General features: G+C 27.7%; 3 protein-coding genes across 3 annotated transcripts; all 3 read left to right on the forward strand.

The window, feature by feature from the left end:
* The first annotated feature begins 8,040 nt into the window (after positions 1-8,040).
* Positions 8,041-13,927, forward strand: LOC127287054 (uncharacterized). The gene is made up of 3 exons (XM_051313776.1): positions 8,041-8,230; positions 9,241-9,755; positions 11,845-13,927. The coding sequence occupies exons 2-3, from the start codon at positions 9,251-9,253 to the stop codon at positions 12,201-12,203; spliced, it is 864 nt and encodes a 287-aa protein (XP_051169733.1). The 5' UTR covers positions 8,041-8,230; positions 9,241-9,250; the 3' UTR covers positions 12,204-13,927.
* A 3,099-nt stretch (positions 13,928-17,026) lies between these two features.
* LOC127287068 (uncharacterized) lies at positions 17,027-17,781 on the forward strand. The gene is made up of 2 exons (XM_051313791.1): positions 17,027-17,157; positions 17,333-17,781. Exons 1-2 carry the CDS (start codon positions 17,127-17,129, stop codon positions 17,779-17,781), a joined length of 480 nt encoding a protein of 159 aa, XP_051169748.1. The 5' UTR covers positions 17,027-17,126.
* A 3,670-nt stretch (positions 17,782-21,451) lies between these two features.
* LOC127286994 (uncharacterized) lies at positions 21,452-25,125 on the forward strand. The gene is made up of 3 exons (XM_051313669.1): positions 21,452-22,437; positions 23,001-23,081; positions 24,092-25,125. The coding sequence occupies exons 1-3, from the start codon at positions 21,999-22,001 to the stop codon at positions 24,349-24,351; spliced, it is 780 nt and encodes a 259-aa protein (XP_051169626.1). The 5' UTR covers positions 21,452-21,998; the 3' UTR covers positions 24,352-25,125.

A 25,125-nucleotide genomic window follows, 5' to 3' on the forward strand; every position in this document is an offset into this window, starting at 1 on the left:
TGACTTATGGCAAAAAAGATGCACATTCTCATACACCTTATTACTGATAAAAATTTGATAAAAAATATACATGCGCGTACCTATAAAAATGTTTTCTATGGATCAATTAGCAATTATGTTAGAGCGTGAAAAACACCGTGAAACTTTTTTAATTCAGGTTCCGTGTTTATAAGTGCACATACCTTTTTAGATAAAGTTCAGTGAATATTAGGTCGTGCGTATTATTATTTATTTAATTAATTTTTATATATATTTACAATTTAAAGTAGCTTTCATTTATTCTTGAAATTCATTATTAGTGAAAATAATATTTTTCAAAGTAGCAAAGAAAAAAAAATATAATTACCATTATACAGCAATCGTTTTTCATTTAAAATAAATAAAGATTATGATCTTCAGTTCTTAACTCATCTCTTTATAAAAAATAAATTCTTAATGCATGTATATTTATGCTAGACGTCATGTTATATATATATGACACTTTTTATAGACTCGACAGTTTTAAAATTTGCATAACTTGATAAGTCTCGTTAAATTCATATAGAAAACATTACAAGACAAATGTAATGTACTATTTTATCATGTAAAAGAGGACAAAAAAAGTTTTTTATTTTTTTTAATAGTAATATTAAACGTGAAATTTACTAGATCGCTGGAAAATTTAGCATTCCTTGCGTACAATCAGTTTTATTGACAATAAAAGAAATTATGAAGAAAAAAAAATTTTATATTGTAAGATATATAGACTGAATAGAAAATTAGATTTTCTTTAATTTTTTATGTGAAATATAGAACATGTATGCTATTAGCATTTTTTTTTTTTAATAATTAGAATATAGAATTTGAGGAAAATTTCGAACAAGTTTAATTTGACCTTCACCGACCTTGCTTGTATGAAATCGGCCTTGATATAATTCTATATACTTGTTCTTCGCACGAGACTCTTCACCTCAAAATACCGGAGGCTGATTGCCGCATCAGAACAGTGGTTCTCCATCAATAATTTGTCTCGGTGAACAATTTTGCACAACCTGTGTGTATGTTATTTATGTCTGGCCTGCACTCTCACATACATAGTTTATATTTATAAATAAGACTAAAATTAAGTGACTTTATCTCTATATAGAATAAATTTCTAAATGCTGGAATCTGGGACTTGAAATATACACCCACCTTTTATGTTATCTTTTTGATTTTGCCGGCAAATTCACCTCTTGATAATCTCTGCGTGCTTCGATGGAAAATAACGGTAAATTGCTTCTCCGAGTGCCCAAAAATATCACTTATCTTATGGCCCTTTTAATGAAATCTAAGGAAGTCAAATTCTTTTCATAAAATATACTTTTAAATATTTATTCTATAAATAAAATGTTTTTTTAAAAAATAAAATACTACAGTAAAAAAAATATTTATTTTATACAATTGTAAATTTAATATTCTTTTGTGTATAGCTTCTTAAAAAATATGTGTCAAGTGAAACAAACTGCCTCTTAATCATTTACTTCTGTTTCAACGGAATTTACATAAAATAATCTAAAGGCAATTAATACTAGTTTATTGTTGATTCATATTTCCATTCTATGCTGATAAAAAGAAGACTGTGAGAGATATTTAAAAAGAAAGTTCAAAGCTCCTCTTATTGCTGAAGCATAACAAATGAATATTAGCTGTATACAAAACATGCATTTAATAACTCTATATAAGTAATGTTTAAATTCCCTTTTGATGAATTCCTGTTAACTTCCTGCAATTATTAATAATTTGATAGTGTTTAAATACATATTATAATTGCCCTTGATTTTTCAAATTTACAATATTGAGGTGCTTAGACATTTATAATATACGAGAATCCGCAATGATAATTAAACGAATTCATTCATCTATTACAATAGAGTCAACATACTTTGTCATTGTGAAAAATGTATAGCAACAGTTTACTTCACATAAGAAAAGGAAAAAGTTGTTCTTAGAACACTTAGAAAGAGGTCGATCCCTTTAACTTGGCCAATTATTCAACTCCGTGACAAATAAACTCTTTGACCCTTTAAAGTTGAAAAATGATTTCAATGAAAATAATTAAAAATTTACAAAAAATTTTATTATTTTGTTAATAATAAATTAGATAACTAATAAAATAACATGAATTAACTTATTTAGTAGGTACTATACACAAAAAACGATTTAAAAAACATGTTTAAAAAAAATGAATACTAATAAAATATTAATAAACTTTCTTAGTACTATACATGAAAAACGATTAAAAAATCCTTTTTAAGAGAGAGTTTAAAAAAATTAAACTCTTGTATTTTAAAATTCATTTGAAGTACATATTATTTATGGAAGAATGATTAGAAGCAGCAATTTCGTTTAAAAAGTATGAAAATGTATATATATATATAGTTTGTGGATTTTCCAGGATACTAAAGAGAAATACAATCATAATATATTTACCATTACAGAAACTTAATTAGCTACTCTAGTGAACATGTGGATGAGAAAAATGTTTTTAGTTAATATACTTTAAACCACGCATTTCATTATCTTTCACTATAAAAATCTGGTGAAAAAAATATATACATATGAGACGTTTCACGTCAATTGGCCCAGAGCTCTGCCCAAAAATCTAATCAATAAAAATAAACATGCAATAGATCAAAATACTCGTAAACTAATACCCTTTCAAAAGAAACGTGGCAGAATTGAAAATTCAAAATGGCGTCTTTATTATACCGCTTTAAAGATGCTGTATTAGTGAATTAGTGAGTATACATATCAATTTCTTTCTAAAAATGATGCATAAATGTTGGTTCATGACATATTCTAATGTTTTTTGGGTCGATGATTACGAATCCGAAATAAGATTTTCAAAATTATTAAAATTCAAAATGACGGATCAAATATGGCGGCCGATTTTTTAAAAATTTATTGAAACTTGTTACTCGGGGGTTTTCGGGGTCGCTGATTACGAGTCTGAAGTTCAATTTTCAAAATTCAAAATGGCGGTTCCAATATGGTGGACGAATTCCTTAAGAGTTAATTTAATGTTAACTAACTTTTGGAGTTGATTTTTAACTCCAAAAATTTTTCTCTCAACTTTGGTTGCCATTAACTCCCAAAATTTTTTACAGTGTAATTAAAGATACTATCAATTGATGCAAGAAATGAATTTTTAACGTCCCGTGTAAAAAAAAATTGGTAATCTCAAAAATATCTTAAAGTTACATTATTACACTGTAAAATATTTCGGGAGTTAATGGCAACTGGAGTTGGGAGTAAAATTTTTGGAGATAATAATTAAATGCAAAAGTGATCATTTTCAGGTAAAAATGTATCCCCCCAAAAAAGATACAAAAGAATTGTAATAGAAAGGGAATTTAAAAAGATTGATTAATTTATCATTTTCTATGGAAAGGCAAAAATTTTCAATACTTTTTAATTTTTCACTTCTTACTAGGATAGGGTGTTTGTCGCGTTAGTAACGAAATTATAGCACTTTCGACGTAAAAAGGGAAACAAATTCGCCCAAAACGAAAGCGTGAGACTTGCTTACATTAAACGCAAAGATTGAAATTAAATTTTTCGCTTAACATTTCTTTCACTATATAGTTATGAATCTATTTTTCAGTTGTGTTTAATTTTGTTGACATTAAACAATGAATGATGGCCACTAAAACTGTAAATACCATATAATAATGCAAGATACTTGACTCATCTAATGAACATAATAATTCTAAACAAATTGTAGTTTAAATTTATATTGATCCATTATTTTAGTTCTCTGTTTATAATTTTCACCAATTATTACCGTTCTATAACTATAGCTTCATTATCTTTAAGAAAAGAACAAGAATTCTCCGGAGAAGAAATAGAAAATAAATAGCAATGAATATATATATATATATATATATATATATATATAAAATTATTAAAAAAGATTGTACAAAACAAAAGAATGAAAATCATCAGAACATTATGAGAGAGAGAGACATATTTCGATGTTGTTAATTCTTGAAGTAATCTAAACCCGATTCAGCATCATTCTCCGTATATATAATCAGGTCATGATAATCATAGGAGAGGCGTATTTCAACCACATTCCCAAATACCGTTTAATTTCATTTTCAACGCAGCTCTACTTTCCCCTATCAATTGTCAAAGCGCAAAAATCAGAGCATTGTCGTGTGCATCGGGCATGGAATAAGCTGAACCTAGAGCCATTTTAGTATATATATATATATATGAATGTTGACAGCAAATAGGATCGCAATACGTTTTGCTGGAGCAAAAGCAACAGTAGGAGTAGTTGTAGTACGTTAAATGGCAATAGTGATCATATAAGGCGTATACTTTGAGACGGGATGGACAGCGTGCGTGCTCTACATCCGTGACACGGTTCTCGTGGTGGGTTGGGTTCTTGGTTAAGTCTCTGGTTCCCCTCAAAGTATGTATACATGTATATATATATTCATATATACTTCTTGTATACATTACTATATACAATACTGGCCACAATTGTCAGAGTCAACTAAAAAAAGAATTAAAATTTGAATTAGTAAAAATTTTAACTTGAATTAATGATTGACTTGTTACTATATGAATTAATTAGCTCTAAGACTATGGGATCCAAAAGACCTAGTACTCAGAGAAAAATTTGTTTGTAACAACCAAATCAATGCAAACGTTTCGTTGATTCAACTAAATTATTCAATTGAATATACTTGTATTAGAATGAACCAAATGATTTATTGTATTTGACTAAATTTTAATCTTAATCGAAACCAAAAATTTTTTTCCTTACAAGTAAAAAAGTTGTTTGATTCAAATCAATTATTTTATCAAGTCAAGTTGGTTCATTTATTTATCAATCGAAATGTTACTTTTGCTTTGAAAAATGAGACGTAATATTTTACTTTTTAATTTATATATAGGTATTATAAAATATAGAGGAGGATGGAGTAAGGATAGTTAGGTAAGACATTTTTGGATCTAGCAGCTAAAATTCAACAGGCATTGGAAAAAGAACCCGAGTCGAAATTTTTCCCTCTTTTCACCCTCGATTTTCTCAACCTCTTTTCAGCCTGAAATCATGCGTTTATTTCCAAATCTGCATGTTTAGAGGTTGAAAAGAGGTTCCTCCTAAAAGTTTTATAGTATTACGATAAAAACCAATAAATATATCTTCAATAGGGTCCACAAATGATATCGCATCAAGATCAAATTTTTCTTGACGTCTTTTGGTATTAAAACAAGTATATATGATGAATGGTGCCCTTTTTGAACAAGCCGTGTAGGCAATAGAGCCCCATCCTCCCCTATTAATATATAGTCAAAAATATAATTGTACACACATAAAATTTTTGAAGAATTACACAACTGCTATCACTGCTGCAGCGCTTCATATATTTTTGATGAAAAAAATTATAAGGTTAAATTAAGCTGGGTAAAGTAGTAGCCCAGATAGCACGTGAGCTAACTTGCGGCAAGCTTGCCATGCCATATTGCTAATCTTGCACGGCAAACTTACCGCATGCTTACTGAAAGCTTCAAATGTCCCACCTGACCCAAGCTTGCATGGTAAGCCTACCGAAAGATTGCAGTGTAAGGTTACTGCAAGACTGCATATGATAATCACAAGATTGCTCAGTAAGCTTGCACAGTAAGCTCGTAGCAAGTTTGGTGCAAGGTTACCAACTAACATTATTTTTAACCTAAAAAAATTTTTCAAAAAATGTTTCGTCTAATTTATACAATTTTATCATATAAAATTGATTATATAAATTAGACGAATCATTTTTTAAAAAACAATTTTTAGGTTTAAAACAAAGTTATTTCGCAACCTTGCACCAAACTTTCTATACAAGCTTACAGTGCAATCTTGCGATAATCTTATGGTGCAATCTTGTAGTAACCTTACACTGCAATCTTTCGGTAAGCCGTGAAAGGTTGGCAATATTGCGCGGAAAGTTTGCTGCAAGTTTACTGCAAGATCGTAATTCAATAAAGAATATAAATATAACCCCACTAGATAAGATCTTTGACATAGAATGCATATCAATTTCCTAAAAGATTTTATCCACGTAGCAAACCAATACGACATGAAGGTGGAAACAATTCTCTAACTTCATGTTTGCCAACTGTTACTTTAAAATAAAATAATTTACAAAAAAATTATTTGATTAAACATTTTGATTATTCGAATAAATTTAACCTGAATCCATAATTTTTAACTTCATACTTTTAAATTTCTATTTTTTAATTTTACCAGCAAAACAATTATACTAATCTAAATCTTTCAAACTGATACAATTTTATTTAAGTTACCGAGTAGCTAGAAATTTTTTTTAAGTGAATGTACACTAAAAAAAAGATTTTTTGTTTGCAACATAATCGTTTGGTTAGGCAATTTTGGTTCTTGTAACCAAATTTTGGTTGACTGAAAAAAAGTCGTAGAGTTATCTCAACCCAACATTTGGTGAGGCCAACAAAATTATTTCCTTGAACATTTTTAAATTTCAACCAAAATTTAGTTACGACAACAAAATCGTTTGGTCTGAAAATCCAAATGATCGTTTGTTGTCATTAACAAAATTTGGTTACGACAACCAAATAATTTAATTCGCTCTCAGCTCGTACCTGAAGAGAACAATTAGTTTAAATCTCTCACAAAGATGGGTAGTCCAGTGGTGAGAGCTCACGACTCGCAGTTCAAATGCAGAAGTTCGATCCCAGGTGGAGATGAGATTTTTCAAAGTCCACAAATATTTCAATTGGATAAATATAAATTAAACTTTAAATTGATCTCTGTAAATCTGAATTAGTAAAAATGTTTACTAATTTGAATTAATGACTCACTTTTTGCTTCTGAATTAGTAAAATTTTACTAATTATTAGTAACTTTTAATAACAATTAGTAAAATTTCACTAATTCAGAAGCAAAAAGTGAGTCACTAATTCAAATTAGTAAACATTTTTACTAATTCAAATTTAGAGAGATAATAAATAAATAATAAATTAAATAAAAAAGATAAAAGGAAATGAAATAAGAGTAAATAATTTTTAATTCTACAAAAAAAAAAAACTGTTGGTATGATCAACCAAACAGTTTTGTTGAACTAGCAAAAAAATTTGGTTGAGCTAACCAAACATTTTTGTTATGACAACAAAAAACACTCAACCAAATTTTTTGGATGAGTCAAATAAATAGTTTGATTGCTTAAATAATATCAAAATTTTTTTGTTGGCCCAACCAAATTTTGGTTGCTCTGACTAAACATTTTTCTCAGTGTAACTTCAAATCTCTACGTAGCGGAATCTTTGTAGCGCTGTTGCTATTCGTAATTACGCTACAGAATCTTTTAAAATAAGCTCATTAATAAGTTTTGAAACAATTGATAATAGGCTTTTATAATAATTTTTATCTATGAGGTCTAATAGACCATAGTCTAGGAAATACATGTCTCTACTCAATTGTGGCACTAATTTATTAGTAAAAAAAATTTTTTTTTCACAATTCAATGGTAAAATTTAACTAATTCACAGTAAAATAATGGTCAGTAATTGAAAGATGTTAAAATTTTTACTAATTCAGATTTAGAGAGCATTTTTTTTTTAAAGAGAGTGCGTGAATATTTTCGCCTTTCAATATGCACGTACATGACCCGCTGTGATACTGTATATATATATATATATATATTTTCATTGTATCTTGTTTTGCGGGAACCAGTTCACTTCATATATGTACAGATATATATATATATATATATATATATATATATATACAAAAAAAGAATTCATACCCTCGCAACCTTGCTCGCGAGAGATGTGCGGAGTTTTTCGTCTCTCTTTATCTTCTTTTCTTCATTCACGCGGGTAGTATATAGAGAGTATATACACACATTGGGAGTCTCCCCAGGACTCGAATGCGAGCGAATCATTCCCACCATCGTGCCACCACAACTCCACCTTCATGGTGGAGGCGAATTCACGTACTCCTCGTCTGTAATCTACTAAGCGAGATCTACGTATATAAAGTGGCATGGGGAGAATTGCAGTTCAGAAGCCTTGCTACGCTCGTTCACGCATCCCAAAAAAAAGGGTCTCCTCCGTCAAGGGAGAGAGAGAGAGAGAGAAAAAAAAGACAGAAAACCGCGAAAGGGTCGAAGGTTACGAAGTGTGTGCTTCGTCGCGCATCCTTAACTTCGAGAGGATTCGGAAATTACGTTTACTCGAGGTGAGTTGTGTTCTGACAATCGAGTGAAAAGTATTTTTAACGTGTTTTGCGAAATTTTTTGGTTTTTAATTTTTTCTGTTGTGCTTCGTTGGAATATTATTTCAACTTTTCGTACGGAATTCTGCGATATTGTTTTTTTTTTTTTTTTTAATTTACGAGTTTTCTTTTTTTTTTATATAAATTTCAATCCAAACAAGAAGGAATTACTGGATCGTGTTGTTGAAATATTTGAGGATAATTAATTTATTACATTAAATATAAACTATATAATATAACTATATTTATACATATATAAAATATATGTAATGTTGTAATTTTCATTTAACTTTTTTTTAATGATCGTGTTTATAGAAGTTTATTGTTTCTTCTTCTAAATGAAGCGATTAGTTTTGTCGTTAAACTCTGCTTGAAGCTTGATAATTTTTGTGCTTTCTATTTACATAATTAGTATTTCATTGTTAGAAATTATTATTATTATTATTATTAATATTATTCATAATTATGATCATTAATATTATTATTATAAATAATCCTTACCTATATCTAAATTCCATAAGATTATTTTTTCTCTTAATGTACTATAATAATTAATTATAAACAAATTTAATTAAATGTAAACTAAATTTACATGTAACAAGTTAATTTTTAAAAATTACATTTTTTTATAACTAAATGTTTTGCAATATAGTATTCACAATTTTTTATTTAATTTAATTAAAATTTTCGTTTTAATTTTTATTAAAAAAATATATATATAATAATTATATTCAGTGATAATTGTATACAGAGTGATGAAAATGTATAGGACCTTCTACAAATATATATATATTTTTTTTTTAATTGACTATTTTTTGGTTTTTGAACAAAAATATTTAGAATTTAGAAATATTCTTTTTTTTAAGCCTGAAACAATTTTTATCTCTTTATAGAGAAGAAAAGCTAAAAAATAAATAAATTATAGATGAGAAAAAAATAGTTAAAAATATTACTTGAATTTTTTTTTTTTAAAGCTGAAAAAAGATGAAGACGATACTGGGTCTATTGCTGATATCCATTGTGGGATTGACATTGGCCAACCCTGTGGAGAAGCTCGACAAAATTAGCGTCATTGAGCAGCAGTCCGTGACGGTGAACGATCGTGCAAAATATGAAGAGGAACTTTTACGAAAACTCAATGTAAAATGTTCACAGAATGATATTAACAGTTGTGTAATGTTGAAACTTGTCACATATATGAATCGATTATTAAAGAAAGCTTCCATTGAACTTACCGATGACATTGAAATAAGAAAAACGAGTCAAGCAACAGAGGAGGTAATTACATTTGAGGCGGGCAGAAGCAAGGATGATGAGTCCGAAATTTTTGATTTAATCGCCAATAAAGTTTATGCTTTCGTGAAATCACGTAGCATCAAATGGCGAATATTGCCGGATGAAGACGTTGTTGTTTCCGCTTCTGAGGATGAAACCGGATCTTTCAGCCTTGGCCTTTCCATTGAACGTGCTAATGACGCTGTTCAAGATGGTAATTATATATTAATTAAATTTTTATAATCTACTTTTTTATAATAATTAACATTTTATTTTTCTTTACTACTTTATTAAGTATATTTTATTGTTAACTAATTTTAATTATATTACTTTTTTAACAATAACAATCTCCAGCAATATTTAAACAATCTTTTTAAATTATGTTTTTAACTATTTTCATTTTTTCGGATTTTTCAATAATTTTTTTAAAAAATTAGTTTTGATTTGCATTTTTATTTATTACTTTGATTAATTTTTTTTTTACTTTATATTAACCTACAATAATTCAAAAAAAAGAATAAAGAAAACAAAATAAATGAAACAAATCCAACAATATTGAAAGTAAAATAAAGTTAACTGCAAGTGTTTAAAATTCCCGCATGAATGTGAAAGATTTATTGGATGAATCATGTTTTATTAAAACGTAATTTATCGTAAAAACTTAATGATGTTAATACTCGTCAACAAGAAACCGCGACAAATTCACGATACTTCAATCATTTCCCTTTTTCTTTCATGAATAATGTCATAAAAATTTCTCTTTCACTTCGCCGCGCTAACGGCATCTCTTGTCATAAAATTGTCACCAAGTCTGGTTAACCGCAAAAAAAATTAAGTATTTGAGAAGCCTACTGTAATCCTATATGAACCTGCTTTGACTCTGCTTTGAACTAATTTTGATCTTATATTGTTGATCCTATTTTAGTCTTACATTTTTGATCCTAATTTGATCCTTTATTGAACATACTTCAATCATATCTAGCACCTTCGTTCAACCTACATTCAACCTACATTGACCCTTCGTTGAAAGGGAATAATTTTCTATGCTACCTTAAACCTATAGTGAATTTGATTCGACTCTATTTTTGACTCTACATTTAAACTACTTTTACCCTACCTTGAACGTACTTTGATTCTACCTTGACTTTGATTTTGCATTGAATTCAGTTTAAGCCTACCTTGAACATATTATGATGCTACATAGATCCTAACTTGAAACTGCATTAATCTTTTTTTGATCCTACATTCTGTTTTAAACCTACATTGAATCCATGTACTTTCCTGAGTCAAAATTTAAATCCTCTTTAGCTCCCCTTAGAACCTAAATAGACCCTCTTTTGGATCTTGTAGACTCCCGTAGGCCCTCCTTTGAATCCAAACGTGGAAGAAAGGGAAATTTGCGACTGGTTGAAGAAGCTAAAGAGGGTCTGTTAAACCCTACTTTACTTCTTATAAAGTAGGCCTTAAATTTTGCCTCGGGTTGTCTCTAGTTTTATCCTACATTGAATACATACCAATTCAACATTAAACCTACCTCCTGCATTGATCCTACCTTGAATCTACATTAAACCTATTTTAAATCTACATTGATTCTACTTTGACCCTTTGTTAACCTACTTAGACCTTATTTTGATCCTACATTGAGCATACATTCGACAATAACCTACCGTACTATTACATTGATTCTATCGTGAACCTATGTTAACCCTATTTTTATCCTACATTAAACCTACTTTGACCATTCGTTGAACCAACTTAAATCATATTTTGATTCTACATTGAACCTCTTTAACCATACATTGATTCGAACTTTTAACTTACCGTACTCTTTCATAAAATCTCCCGTGAACCTACATTAAACCTATTTTGATTCTACATTAAACCTACTTTGACCCTTCGTTGAACCTACTTACCTACTTACTTATTGATTCTACATTAAACCTATTTTTACCCTACATTGAACATACATTAATTTGATATTTAACCTACCGAACTCCTACATTAAACCAACCATGAACCTATGTTAAACCTATTTTGATCCTACATTTAACCTACTTTGACCCTTCTTTGAAGCTATTTAGAACCTCACTGTAAAACGAGAGGTATTAAATTAATACCAACTTTAGGTACTAAATTGCCTTTTGGTTCTATTTTAATACCTAAAATCGGTACTATTTTAGTACCTTCTTTTTACAGTGCTACTTTGATCCCACTTTTAATCTACCTAGAACCTATTTAAAGCCTATAGTAAACAATAAACTTATTTGAAGCCTAAATTAAATTGTCACGTATTTTTTTTTAAGGTCGTGGAAAGAAGAATAACATGGGACCACTATTGGCGGCCGCTGTCTTAAAAATTGGCCTCATTGGCGGTTTGGCATTCAAGGGTCTTGCTCTTCTTGTTGGCAAGGCACTTCTCTTGTCGAAAATCGCTCTCCTCTTGGCCGGTATCATTGGTCTCAAGAAACTCTTTTCACATCAAAAACACGTGACCTATGAGGTTGTGGCACATCCACATCATAGCTCGAGTCACAGTGTCAGCGAGGGTCACGGTCACGGTGACAGTTATTCAAGTGGTTGGGCAAGAAGTTTCCACAATCAACCACCATTGGCCGGCGTGCCTGACGCACAGGAATTGGCCTATTCGGCTCATACGAAATGAGACAATTGCCTAGACAAAAACCTTTGACCCTGGGTCTCAGGGCAGAATTAACTGCCAAAAGGAAACCTGACTTCCGGGATCTCAATGATTGTTATTATTATTATTTATTTTTTTTTAAATTTTTTTTTGGATTCGACTTGAAAGAAAAAAACCAATATGCACCTGCACTCTCTTGCCGTTAAAAATTTAAGTTATAAATTATAAATCGACTCCGCCCCCTACCCTTGTCATCTGCCTTGGACATTTGTTTTAATCACATTCATAAGCCATTTTTTCCTCCCACATAACCAGAAAGAGAGTGTGTGTGTGTTCTCAATCAACGATATTGAGAGCAGGATATTATTATTATTATTGTATTTTTTTTGTACTTATTTATTTATCATTAAGGACGGATGGACCCGGACTTTGACTCGCACTAGTGGACAGAATCGACCTGTATTTACGGACGTGAATTAGCCAAGGTGTTCCTTCTTTTTTTTTTTTTTCTTCAGAATTGTGAGCATTAAGGTGCGTTTATGCTATATGCATGCACGCACTGCTCACCTACTTTCTCGAATCGAGATCGTTTCAGTGAATTGCCTTTGCAATATATTCGCTTATCTCAGACACATAACTGATCAAGGTTGGGATTAACGAACGAAAAACTGTATTTAAATGACTCGCTTTATCGACGGGACTATACGAGTGACGTTTACTACTGATTATACATTTGTAGACAATTGACGGGACATTTTTTTTATTTTTTCGAAGACAAAGTTGAAAATACTTTTTTCTCTGCAAGAATTTAATTTAGGGAAAAAAAGTGAATAGAATCAAAAGACTTTTTTGAGAAAGTTAAAAATAACTTTTCTTTGAAGTTGAGTTTTGAAAATCAATTTGACTTTTTGTATTAAAGTGAACTTTATCCCTTTGAAGGGGTCTAGAAACTTTTTTCTAAAAGTGTATCATTTTTTTTAAAAGTCTTTCAAATTTTTTTTTTTTATGTCTAAAAACTATTTTTGAAAATCAAATTAAAAGAGTCAAGAGACTTTTAAGAGTTAAAATACATTTTTCGAAATAATTTTTCATAGTAAAAGAGGCTTTTTTCAAAGTTTCTCAAATGAATTTTTGAGTCAAAAATTTTTTTTAATACAGTAAAGAGACTTTTTATTGAAAGTAAAGACTTCTTAAAAGTTAAGATTTATTAAAAACCTTCAAACGACGTTTCGAAAATCATAAACGATTTTCTGTAAAGAGACAAATGATTTTTCAAAACTAAAAAGAATTTTTAATAGTCAAGGGACTTTAAAAAATCAAATCGCTCTTTAGAAGTTTAGAAAAACGTTTTTTGTTTGTATAAATTTTAAATGATTTTTCTTGAAATTAAAAAAAAAACTTTTACGAGAGCCAAAGGACTTTATAAAAGCAGTGAAATAGAGTTGTTGATATATTATATTTATTTTCTGAGCGACTGAGCTGACTGATGGTCACGGGACCTGACAATATTACCAATGACCCTTACGACAAGTGACAATTTATAGAACACAATTCACCTGAGACAAGTATTGTAGATTGAATGTAGTTAGCAAAACCTATACGATGTAACGCGTAACTTCCCCCTCATCGAAGCTAATTAAGGAATTAACTTATTTTTCTCCTCTTTCACGAGAGTGAAAATTGTATCATAACTTTTCTTGTTGTCCATTGTGAGAATAAATATTTATTGTTTTTTATAAAAAAAAATACATTGCCTTCGAATTGTATCATTATACCAAAATTTTCAGATTTCAAATAATATTGCATATAAAAGTGGTGAAAAATTTTCATTTATATATATTTTTTTTTATTTTTTTTTTGCGCTAAATAAGTATTTGCCAATAATGAATAATATTTTACAAAAATAATATTCGGTTAAAAAAAAGTGTAAATATTTATTATTGAAAAAGGTAAATTGTAGTTAAACTGAATCAACAAAAAAATTATCCCTCTCCAATTTAAGGAAAAAAAAAATATATATATATGTAATTCTATCGAAAAATATAATTATTGTACATTATTTTTTTAGCATATAACTTTCTAATTATATGGTAAAGATTATATTTTCCCTTTACGCGTAGTCTGTGTTGAGATTTAGAAATTTAAATCCGGCTCAGAAAACTGGATGAAATCTTTAATCAACACGGATTTAACAATTTTATATTTATGAAACTGTAACGATCTATTAACATACAAAAATGGATATGTACATAATGTAAAAATTTGGTGAGTGATTTTAATTATAAAATGTTGTTAGCAATGATGAACAAGGTAAACCACTTTATATATATATATATACATTTCCGTTTCAAAAAGAGGCAGGAGAAGAAGAAAAACTTGAAATGTAACAGGAAATTCTAAAATAGGAAAGTTTAAGTGAAAATTGAGTTTATCAGGGAAAAAGTTGAAGTTGCACGTTCCAATAAGTACTTAATTTATAAGTGAATATCTCTTGCGTTTTAGTCGTGCCACACTTTGTGGTTGTGTGTTAAGTCAAGCAGGACAAATAGAGAGAAATATTTGTCAGTCTATAAATTCGATAGTGAAAGAGGAAATATATTTATATATATATATATATATAATGTGGATCAAATCCTTGAGTGAATGTAAAAGGAAGAGTTTTAATGTAACTCATCATTTAAAACACTTGATTCAGTTTATCTTCTGGTATTTTAAATTCGTTCATTATTCACGCTATAAATTTTTTTATTATTATGATATTCAATTTCTATTATTTCCAGCATGAAGTCTGTACTATTTACATTATTTATGCAAACAAAATGAATTATCATTGAATTATTTCGTAATAAGAAATGTCATGCATTTTTTTTTCAATACTTTTTAAGTATTCTAAGGTAAGTAGATAAATAAATTTAATTTATCATTTAAAGTTATTGAGTTTTGTTTGAGATTATTTTAAATTTTATTTCTAAGTAACGTTAATGGGTGTCTTATTTTAAAACATAAGACACTTAAGAAACGTCTTAAAATTATTTCTACTTGATCCATTGGTTAGGAAAATATCTGAGACGTTCCATTATTGATCGAAATCTAAGACATTATAAAATGTCTTGAAAATCAGGTCTTAAAATACGATATCGGTTTTTTCAATATTGGAAAATTGTTGATAAATTTTTCAAATAAATTTAAAATTATTTAAATTTGTGGGAGTCAATATTATTTTTAAAGAAATATAAATAATAAAAAAAGGTGAAAAAATCTGCGGTACTTGGAAAATTTGCAAACTAATTTTAAAGTAAAATATTATTGATGTATATTGGAAAGTAATTTGAATGTTACAATTTTGTTAAATTTAAATTTTTATTTCATTTTATTGTTTATTGGCGTTAATTTATTAGCATTGAATAGAGCACACGTTTTACGCTGAATGAGTAAATAGTATGTGCAAGTGGGAAGAAGTTACTGTAAACTGGTAATCTGGAATGATGCTGCGTTTCAAAGTAACTTCTTGAAAAATTCAAGTTTAAGTTTGGAAAAAAAAATGAAAATTCAATTTCAACGGAATTTGAACGAATAAGTTCTAAGGATACAATAATAGGAGATTATTAAAATTAATGTAAAATAATAATTAATGAAAATACAACATCTTTTATTCTTTACCTCTTTTTCTTCTGTTTCCCTTTCTTTCTTCTTCTTTTCTTTTGGTCCTACTCCTCCATCTTTTTCACCTTCTCTTTCTATTTCTATTCTTCTTTTGTTTCTACTTACACGAAATTTTTTCTTTTATCTAAAACAGCAAAAGGTTTGTCTAGAATAGTGCGAAAGATTTAACTGAAGCAATTAAAACTTTTGCTACTTTAGTGAAACCTATCGTAGTTGCAGGTAATTTTTTTCCCCATGATTATAATAATATTATTTCTATTTTTTAAAGATGTACATAGTTGTTTTGTTTTTTCAAAAAAATCTCAAATTTTCCCTATAAAAAAATACATAATTTTAATTAGGAAATTAAAAAAAAAAAAAAAAAATTCTTTTATATTTAATTCACGAAGACTTCATTGTATATATTAAAATGTTATCAAACGCAGTTATATAACGGTTACAAGGGTATGTGTTAATAGTATATATTCATTCTGTTCCCGCATGCCAATATCTAATTTGCGAAATGAAGTAGTAGAAGGCTCTCCTCGTATGATTAAAGATGATCTTTAACTTCCATTGACTTGATTTGATCTGGCGTGAAAGGCATGCGAAAAATCTCGCCCACTGGGCGTTAATGCGAAAGGATCGTTTATGATTGTTTACGTCGTAGATGATCCGTTAGGTGAATTCAAGGTGTGCCAAAGCTTTCGTAAATAACACATGTGTCGCATTCTTGTGCTCAAATATGAAAAATATTTTTTGGTTAAAAATAATAATAATAATTATTATTATTATTATTATTATCTGTTACTTATGATAATATTTCAAATGTAAATCTGTTAATAGAACAAGTTTTATCATTTAATTATTCTAACTAATGCTTTAAATTGAAGATAAATAAATGCGAACACTGAATCATAATTATGGGTTGATATTATATATATATATATTTCTTCTAAGCGTGAAGAATTGTTTATATTTTTCGTAAACATTTAAAATAAATACTGTAATTAATTAAATACAGGATAAATTAAAACGTTCTGCTCTAAGTATTCAAGATTTATTTTTACTTGACACAGTAAAAAAGGAACGTTGACGAGTAATTACGTTGAGGTGTATAACGACCTATGAGAAGAGACGTAAATAAGACTAGAATTTTCTTCACTATGACAATAATTATGTTGCACCTTGCTGTGTTCAGTCATAAAAAATGTCATCTCAAACTAACTTGAAATATATTTTTCTCATTTTGTCCCATCTTTTTTGTGTTGGTTCCTCTATTTTTAAGGAGAAGAATTTATTACGATGGATGTACTTGATTTTCCAATAGGAAAACGTAAGTATTTATATGGTATAATAGTATTTTTACATTTTGTATTATATTTGAATTCACTGATTTGAATTTATAATAATTTTAGTTAGATATAATTTTTTATATTTATATTTAAATATGTTTAACAATTGTAAGCAATTATATTTTCAATAAATTATATTAATTTATTTTCCCTTAGGGATTCTCAAATCTGTAAAGAAGATATTGATTCCATTTTTAGCGACAATTGCATTAAAATCATTGACTACAATGCTTTCTCAAATGGCGTATGGCTGGATTATGAATATCATTGTGAAAAAATTTAATCTTATAATGTCAGTGATTCATGGATTGAAAAGTTTATTTTTAATGAACCGTTGGAATTGGTATGATAATAATCAAGAGACACCATATTATGAAATTTCTTCATTCGAAAAACCTTTACACACGACAAATTTCCATTTTCCTCAAAAAGGACATTATTTTTCAAATTTTCACAATAATTGTCCTTGTCATGTTAATAATAAGAGACACAAAATATATCATCATTTAATGAATCGTTGGAGACGGAAAAAATTACGAAATTTTAAAGTAAAAAAATTTCCCAATTTTAAAAAATATTATCATCCTATATCAGATATTTTCTGAGTACAAAATTTGGAATGATGAAAAAAGACAAGATAACAATAAATTAAAGTAATAAATTATATTTATTTGATTCAAATAGTGAAGTGAAATTGAAGAAAATAAAAGTGAAAAACAAGTGTGTTTATTATAAAATTAAGACGAAAAAAGGAAAAAAAAATTTTTTTGGGAGAAAGGGAAGTTCATTTTTGGAATATATAATATGTTAATTGAAAAGAATTTCGTGAAAAAAATACTGAACACGTGGAGTTTGTATATATAGTTAAATATACAATACATTCAAATAAGTTCGTCCTCCTTTCCTTTCTCCTTATAGGATAACAGGATCGAAAGATGCATTCTCCCTATATATAATGGTCCTGATCTATTGGAGAGAGAATCGATGATTTTGTCATGGAGAAAATACTGACTTTCATTTTCTGTCAGACCACATCCTTTGGCTATTCTTAGCAACTGTGATTTACATTAATCGCTTATTATGTCCTTCTCAATGACTCGTTTTATACATTTAGCTAATAAAACTTGATTTTTATTAGATTCCTCTAAATGATTTGTGAAACTTCTAGAATTATTAATATTCATAAGAAAAGCATAATTACTTCTTTCTACCAAACCGCGAAGAAAAAAACAAACAAAAAAAGAAAAAGTTAGTAGGAAAAAAAATTTTATTTTTATGGAAAAAATAGAGGAATGAAGATGAGAAGCAATACAGCAAAAAGAAAAAAAAAGAAAAATTTAAAGATGAAATGAAGAAAAAATAAAAAGGAAAATAGAAAAAAGTGAATTAAAAAAAAAAATGAAATGAAAAAAGGGAAGGAAGAAATGTGTGAAAATGGAAAAGATAAACAGATGAGAAGGAAGTAGAAAATAAGAAAGATGTTATGTAAAAAGAAGAAATAAAAACTAATGAGAAGAAAATGGAAACTTAGAAAGAAAAAGAAGAAATTTTTTTTAACTGATTTGAAAAAGAATAACATCCAATTTCAAATGGTTTGATCTACAAACACTACGCGTAATACAATTTAATTTAATTACATTTCTTTAACATCACTCATTTATAATTAATGATCGTGAAAAGTATCAATTAAAGAATTTTATGATCCATTTCTTATTTGAGTTGGTAATTAACTATATATATTTTGATATACTGCCATTGAGTTAATTATAAGTAAACCATTTGTTTAATTAATTTTTCATTATGTCAAATAGTCATAAATAATTTAATTTAACACAATTATATATAATTTTAAATACCTAAAATTATTTATAATATTCATTGATAAATCGACAATGTTTATTTGACAAAATAATCTTTGTTTCGACGAAAAAAAAAATAATTTCATGTCAAAAACATATAACGATTATAATCTTCTATTTTTTAAATATTTTCATTTATATTATATTGAATTAAATCGCTATAATTATATCCCGCATATGACCTAGTGTCACACTTCAAGTAAAGTTTTTATGAAAAAAAATCTCACTATTTCAAGGAATGAGTGTTTCCATAAGAAAATCTATTCTTGTAATGACTGCACTTGACTTGAGCAGAAAAAAGAGAAAAAAAAAATAAAACTGATGAATGTAATGTGAAATTAAAGATACTTTTTAAGCAGTGCACATATTCAGAAAATTCATTGTATGCAAGAAATGTATGTTTTAACAGTAAATCTTACCTGTACGAAAACTTTTTTTTTAATCATCTTTCCTATAATTTATCTTCATTTTTAAAGTACGAATTATTATTTTTTATTTATATGCATTTAATTAATATAATTCTTGAAAATATATTCTTTTCAAGTGTCATAATAAATTGTTTAAAGTTTAAAAAACATGACAATCTAGATAAAAATGTTAAAAATTATAATTAATTTGTTTTGCTTAATTTAGTTTATAACTAAAAACTTTTATTTTCTAATTTTGTTACCAATTTTTCTACTTCCTTTTCATTAATGTTTAATTATTTTTCTTTTGTACTTATTTTAGTTACTCATGTTTGGTCCATTTGGACCACGGGAGCTGTGTATGTAAATAAATAAATAAATAAAAATTGTTTAAAGAGTGTAATTTGTGTTTTAAAAAATTGAAATTAAATATAGCGAACTTTACAATAAATACGGTAAAAAAATAAATAATAACATTGTAAAAACCAAATGTTTTTCATCTAATTTTTTGATAACATTTTTTTAATGTCAATCATTGAATTAAACCTTAATTACATTATTTACAAAATAACGAAATATGAGATTTAAAAAAAAAAATTTTGTTTTATTTAGATGCAGATTTTTCCTTAATTTATTAACATTAAATTATATTGTGATAATGAAAATATATATTAATTATTTGTATTAATTAACCCATATTCATAAAACCCATATTAATTCTAGCATCCAGCAATATTTGTCTCATAAATATTAATTTGTTATAAATAAACTTTATTTTCTATACAAATAAAAATTATTGATAAAAAGTTAACAAATTTCGGTTTTTAATAAGGATAGAAATTGAATTCTTTTTTTTCCTTAAAAAAAAATTAAGAATTAAACTTATTTCTATATCCTTTCTAAAAATCGAAAAAGTTTTTTAAATTTTATCAATTACAATATGAAAGAAAAAAATGTATATTCTACTTTAAATAAAAATTTTATTTGTGTCAAAGAAAGCTTTAATTTGAAACAAGTAAATAATTATTTAGCTCTTAGACAAGAAAACAGATGTTTTTTTATTTTTAATTCGACTGTAAATTATATTTGGAGTGAATAAAAAAAAAGGATAATATTAAGATATTTAAAAAAAATTTATTATAAACAAAGAACCTCACAATTATTTTCGATTATAAAAAAAATGAATAAAATAGAAATCAAAGAAATTTAACTTTTTCTTCTTAAATTTATCGAATTTTTTTTTCTGTACAAAGAATAAAAATAAGAGTCAAAAAATAAATTTTTTCAATGAAATTTATATTCATGGTGTATATGTATATTGAGTGAGACTTCCTCTCACGTTGATCAGGATGTAAACAAGTTATCGAATGTGCAATGTACACGTACGTCGACCGCAACAGCTCTAGTTATACTACTTGGGCCACACAGAAGAAATATATATGTATAGTATATACTGGAAATGGCATGAAGGGAAGTGGAACAGAAGAGAAAGGCATACGGAGATGAACTAGATTCTCTTAAAAAGAATCTTTGTCTTCCCCCACCCCTTTAATTTTCAACTCTTTCCCTCTTTTTTCGTCTTCCTTTTTTTTTTTGCTCCAAAAAATACACGTCTTTCTTATTTTTCTCTTTCTCCCATATCTCCATATAACTCTATCAACACATATATGTATTTATAATTCTAGAATGTTATCCACTCATGGTCCATCCTTTGCAACGATCACATATTCCGCATATTGTCGAGAAAAAACAATATTCTAAATTTAAGAATATCTTACAGTTAAAATATATTATATTTTTGAAATAAGCAAATCTCTTAATTTAAGAATATTTTAATTATCATTTTCTATTTTAAGAATAGTATACTCTTAAAATAAAAACATTTTTTCAATTAAAAATGGAATTGTTTTCTATTTTAAAAATATAATATATATTCTAACTGTAATAATGAAATGGTTATATTCTTGAATTTAGAATATTCTTTTTTCACATTCAAATCCATGCCACAGAAATATATATTAAAATTTGCATATTCCTTCCTTTTCGCGATTCAATTCGAGTAAGAGAATTGCCTCTATTATAATAATTAAAATATCTACCTGGCTTTTGTTTATAGTTAAACCGCATATTTTCTTCTGCTCCATTATATTAAAGAGTTTTTGAGACGAATCATCAGTGAGGAATTTATGTAGGGCTCTTAAAAGCATTAAAAATTGAAAGAGAGCATACAAAAAAAAAAGAGCGAAGAATAAGTTCGGCCGGTGATAAATCGATCGGCTCTCGTAACGCTCTAAAACCCATTGAAAATAAAATACGATAGGAAGCGCGAGAATGAACGAAAAACACTGATTTTAAAGAAACAAGTGTTCTCTTTTTTTCGGCAGATTTTCTTCTTTTAGATCACTATACAATCACCGCGTGTATAATATAAGAGGATTTGAGACGATTCCGTCATTTTCAATCTTATCTCCGCGACAGATCAGTTGTATATTTTCATTTCATATTTAAATTTTATTTATCTCTTTGGATTTACGTGACAATTTTGGTACCGATATAATGCAACGTTCAAATGTCATTCAAATTGGTTTATTGTTTGTTGTTTTGGTATTTTTCACGACTGATGTCAAGTGTAATTCGGTGAAAAATTTAAAGAAAAAAGATGGTTGGATGGGTTTTAGTATGTCATGTACAAATGAGGATCCACAGAATGTCTCTGTATCGTGTCATGGGGTGAGAATTGTGCGTCGGATCGTTCAACAATTATTGGAGAATACCGCGAAACAACGGAGTATTGAGCTTTTTGATGGTGTCACTTTGGTGGACACTAATGATGCAAAATCATCATTATCATCATCACGAAGTTCACGATTATTGATGGGACCAAAATCGATTTTACAGTTTTTCGATGGAAAGGAACTGAGGATAAAATTGCCGACATTTTTACCAGGAAATATTGAATCGGCTTTTAGGGCAAGTTTGCCCTCAGCTAATCAAGGTGAATTAATTTTTTTGTTTCATAAGAACGTTTGTTGGAAACAAAAAATTTGTTGTCTAATTTTATTAGTCACAGAAAAATTGATTTAATATTTCAATTTTCATTTTAAAATAAAAAAATTTGCGATATTATCTCTACTTTCTACATCTGAATTAATAATTCAATTACTTGATAAATTTTTGTATTTGCAAAATGTTTCTTTGAAAATGGGTAAAATTTTCTCTGTTTTCCGAAATGAAAAGTTTGCAAATTGAAAAAGACTTACTGAAAAAGAATTGTTTTTTTTAACTAATATTGAAAAATCAATAATATGAATATTAATTCTAGTAATTCTTGTTTTTATTACTAATTACAAATCTATAAAATATAATTAATTACTATTTTAGTACTTATTTTACATTTTTTTTTAAATAAATTTTTTTAATAAAGAAATGTTGGGGAAAAAAATTCTTATTGAAATTAGTAGATCATAAAACTGACTTTTGGTTAATATTTATCACGTTTAAACTAAACAAAAGGGAATTATTTGTAAAATGCAATTATAAAAAAAAATTATTTTGCAGCTCGTGGAGGAGGTGGAGGTGGAGGAGGGGGAGGTGGCAAAAAAGGCGATGGAGGTGTCATGATGATGGCTTTAATGATGGGTAAGTACTAAAATTACACATTTTATAATTTAAGAAAAATAAATATTAATTGCCAACAATTAAATAATGAATTAATAGGAAAATATACACTCAAGGTTGGACACAGTTTTTGACTTTGTTTATAATCTGTTTTTAAAAAATAAATTTAGTCAATTGAGTTATATTGTTAGAAAGATGTATAAAAGAGAAAAACTTTTGCTAAAGATCGTAAATTGATTGGTGTAAAATTAAAAAGCTTCTGATCATTTAAAAATAAAAAAAATCTCGTCAGGGTTGGACATTTTGTGAAAATTGAAGCGAATTACGAGTAAAGAAATAAAATAACATTTATAACGTTACTGAAAACGTTTTTTAAGTTCATTTTTAACGTTATTATTATTTTTCTAATATCAATAGCAGAATATGTGCTGTGTGTGGGTGCGTCAATGTTTATTTATATATTTATTTATAAATTGTGTCAAATTCATAATTAACAAAGTGTCAAATTCATAATTAACAAAGTGTCCAACCCTGAGTGTAGAAAGCGTCCAACCCTAAGTAGAAGTAACATTTTGGAATTGTGCTAACCATAACAAGACATGTTTCGCGATTCGATTTTTCACTTCATTTTTTCTTCAATCATGAACCCCACAATACATGCAATAAACTTCTCTTGTCGATTTCTTATTTTCTTTATTCATTTTCTATGTTTAATCACATCGCTCACAAAACTTTTTTCGTTCCTACAAATGCACCGACGTCACAGCAGACGCTACTTTTGATCCTCCAAAAATGTTGTTGCAGCAAAAAGTTAGGTTTCACTACGAGAAACTTCGTTATGTCTATGTATAGATGGCGCTAGTGTTCTTATTTTAAGAAAAGCGAAGTGTCTAACCCTGAGTATATTTCCCTAATAAATTATTGTATTAATAATTAAATAGTAAATAATAATAATAATAATAATAATAATAATAATAAAATAACAATAATTATAAAAAATAGTTACTAAATATTTAAAATTTGAAATTTAGGAAAAATGATGATGGCCCTTGGCTTCAGCGCCCTGGGAGCTTTAGCAATGAAAGCCCTGATGGTCTCATCTTTGGCGCTGATGCTGTCATTGATAACTGCAGTGAAGAAACTCTCAAGTAAAGATGACAAGGACGAACATCATGTGGTCTATGCGCAGGAAGTTGCACATCATCGTCGCAGGCGAAGTGCATCATTTGACAATGACCTTGAATTCTCACCTTATCGAGGTCATCAAAATTTAAAATTAAAATTATCGTGACAATAATTTTGTAACTTGTAGCGAATTTCGTTAGTATTTTTCTTCCTCTTTTTTTTTTATTTAAAACGCATGATTAGGATTTTAGCCATTATAATGCGTTTTCGTGCTACTGATTGCGGTGCATTAGTGACAGTAAAACAGAAATAATATTGGGGTAACTGTAAAGTAACAGCAACAATGACAAAAGTACTCGGCTACATAGACTGAAATAATAGAAAGTGACATTTTTTTTTTTTAGAAAATAAGCTCTATACATGTTCCTATTTATTATACAAGGTAATCATTAAGTTCCGAATTGCCCTAAAAATATTATTTTCGTCTTCTCCTATTTATTATTATTGTTGTTATTATGTCATTCTGGCTTTTGTTATTATTATTTATATATAATAAATAATAATACCTAATTATAATAATAATTAAATTAAAAATGTAATATAAAATCATAATTAAAAAAAAGATTATAGTGGGTACAAAACTTAATGATTATCCTCGTCACATCAGTTAGAGAATTGTGATTCTTTTTACGATTGAGAATGTTGTTTTATGGTGGATGAATTTTTTATTGTAATAGATATAATAATTAATTCGATGACTTATTATACGGACTTGTAACGAATTCCCAAAGACTAGACGAGATTACTTTTCTTAGATTATTATTATTATTATTATTATTATATTTATAAATTGGGAAATTAGCAACAATTATTTTATTTATTATTTATTTTAGTTCTCTGTAGGTTCTATTTAATAAAAAAAAGTCATTTTGTCATTTTA

The sequence above is a fragment of the Leptopilina boulardi genome, unplaced genomic scaffold, assembly GCF_019393585.1.
Source record: "Leptopilina boulardi isolate dan_hultmark-lab unplaced genomic scaffold, ZJU_Lbou_2.1 LbouV2_367, whole genome shotgun sequence".
In the NCBI taxonomy this organism is placed as follows: Eukaryota; Metazoa; Arthropoda; class Insecta; order Hymenoptera; family Figitidae; genus Leptopilina; species Leptopilina boulardi.

Excerpts from the sequence above, each read along its gene's own strand:
- LOC127287054 (XM_051313776.1), top strand. The coding sequence starts at position 9,251 with ATGAAGACGATACTGGGTCTATTGCTGATATCCATTGTGGGATTGACA. Across the intron at positions 9,756-11,844 it reads TAATGACGCTGTTCAAGATG|GTCGTGGAAAGAAGAATAAC; the intron begins GTAATTATATAT and ends TTTTTTTTTAAG.
- LOC127287068 (XM_051313791.1), top strand. The coding sequence starts at position 17,127 with ATGGATGTACTTGATTTTCCAATAGGAAAAC. Across the intron at positions 17,158-17,332 it reads TGATTTTCCAATAGGAAAAC|GGATTCTCAAATCTGTAAAG; the intron begins GTAAGTATTTAT and ends ATTTTCCCTTAG.
- LOC127286994 (XM_051313669.1), top strand. The coding sequence starts at position 21,999 with ATGCAACGTTCAAATGTCATTCAAATTGGTTTATTGTTTGTTGTTTTG. Across the intron at positions 22,438-23,000 it reads TTTGCCCTCAGCTAATCAAG|CTCGTGGAGGAGGTGGAGGT; the intron begins GTGAATTAATTT and ends ATTATTTTGCAG. Across the intron at positions 23,082-24,091 it reads GATGATGGCTTTAATGATGG|GAAAAATGATGATGGCCCTT; the intron begins GTAAGTACTAAA and ends TTTGAAATTTAG.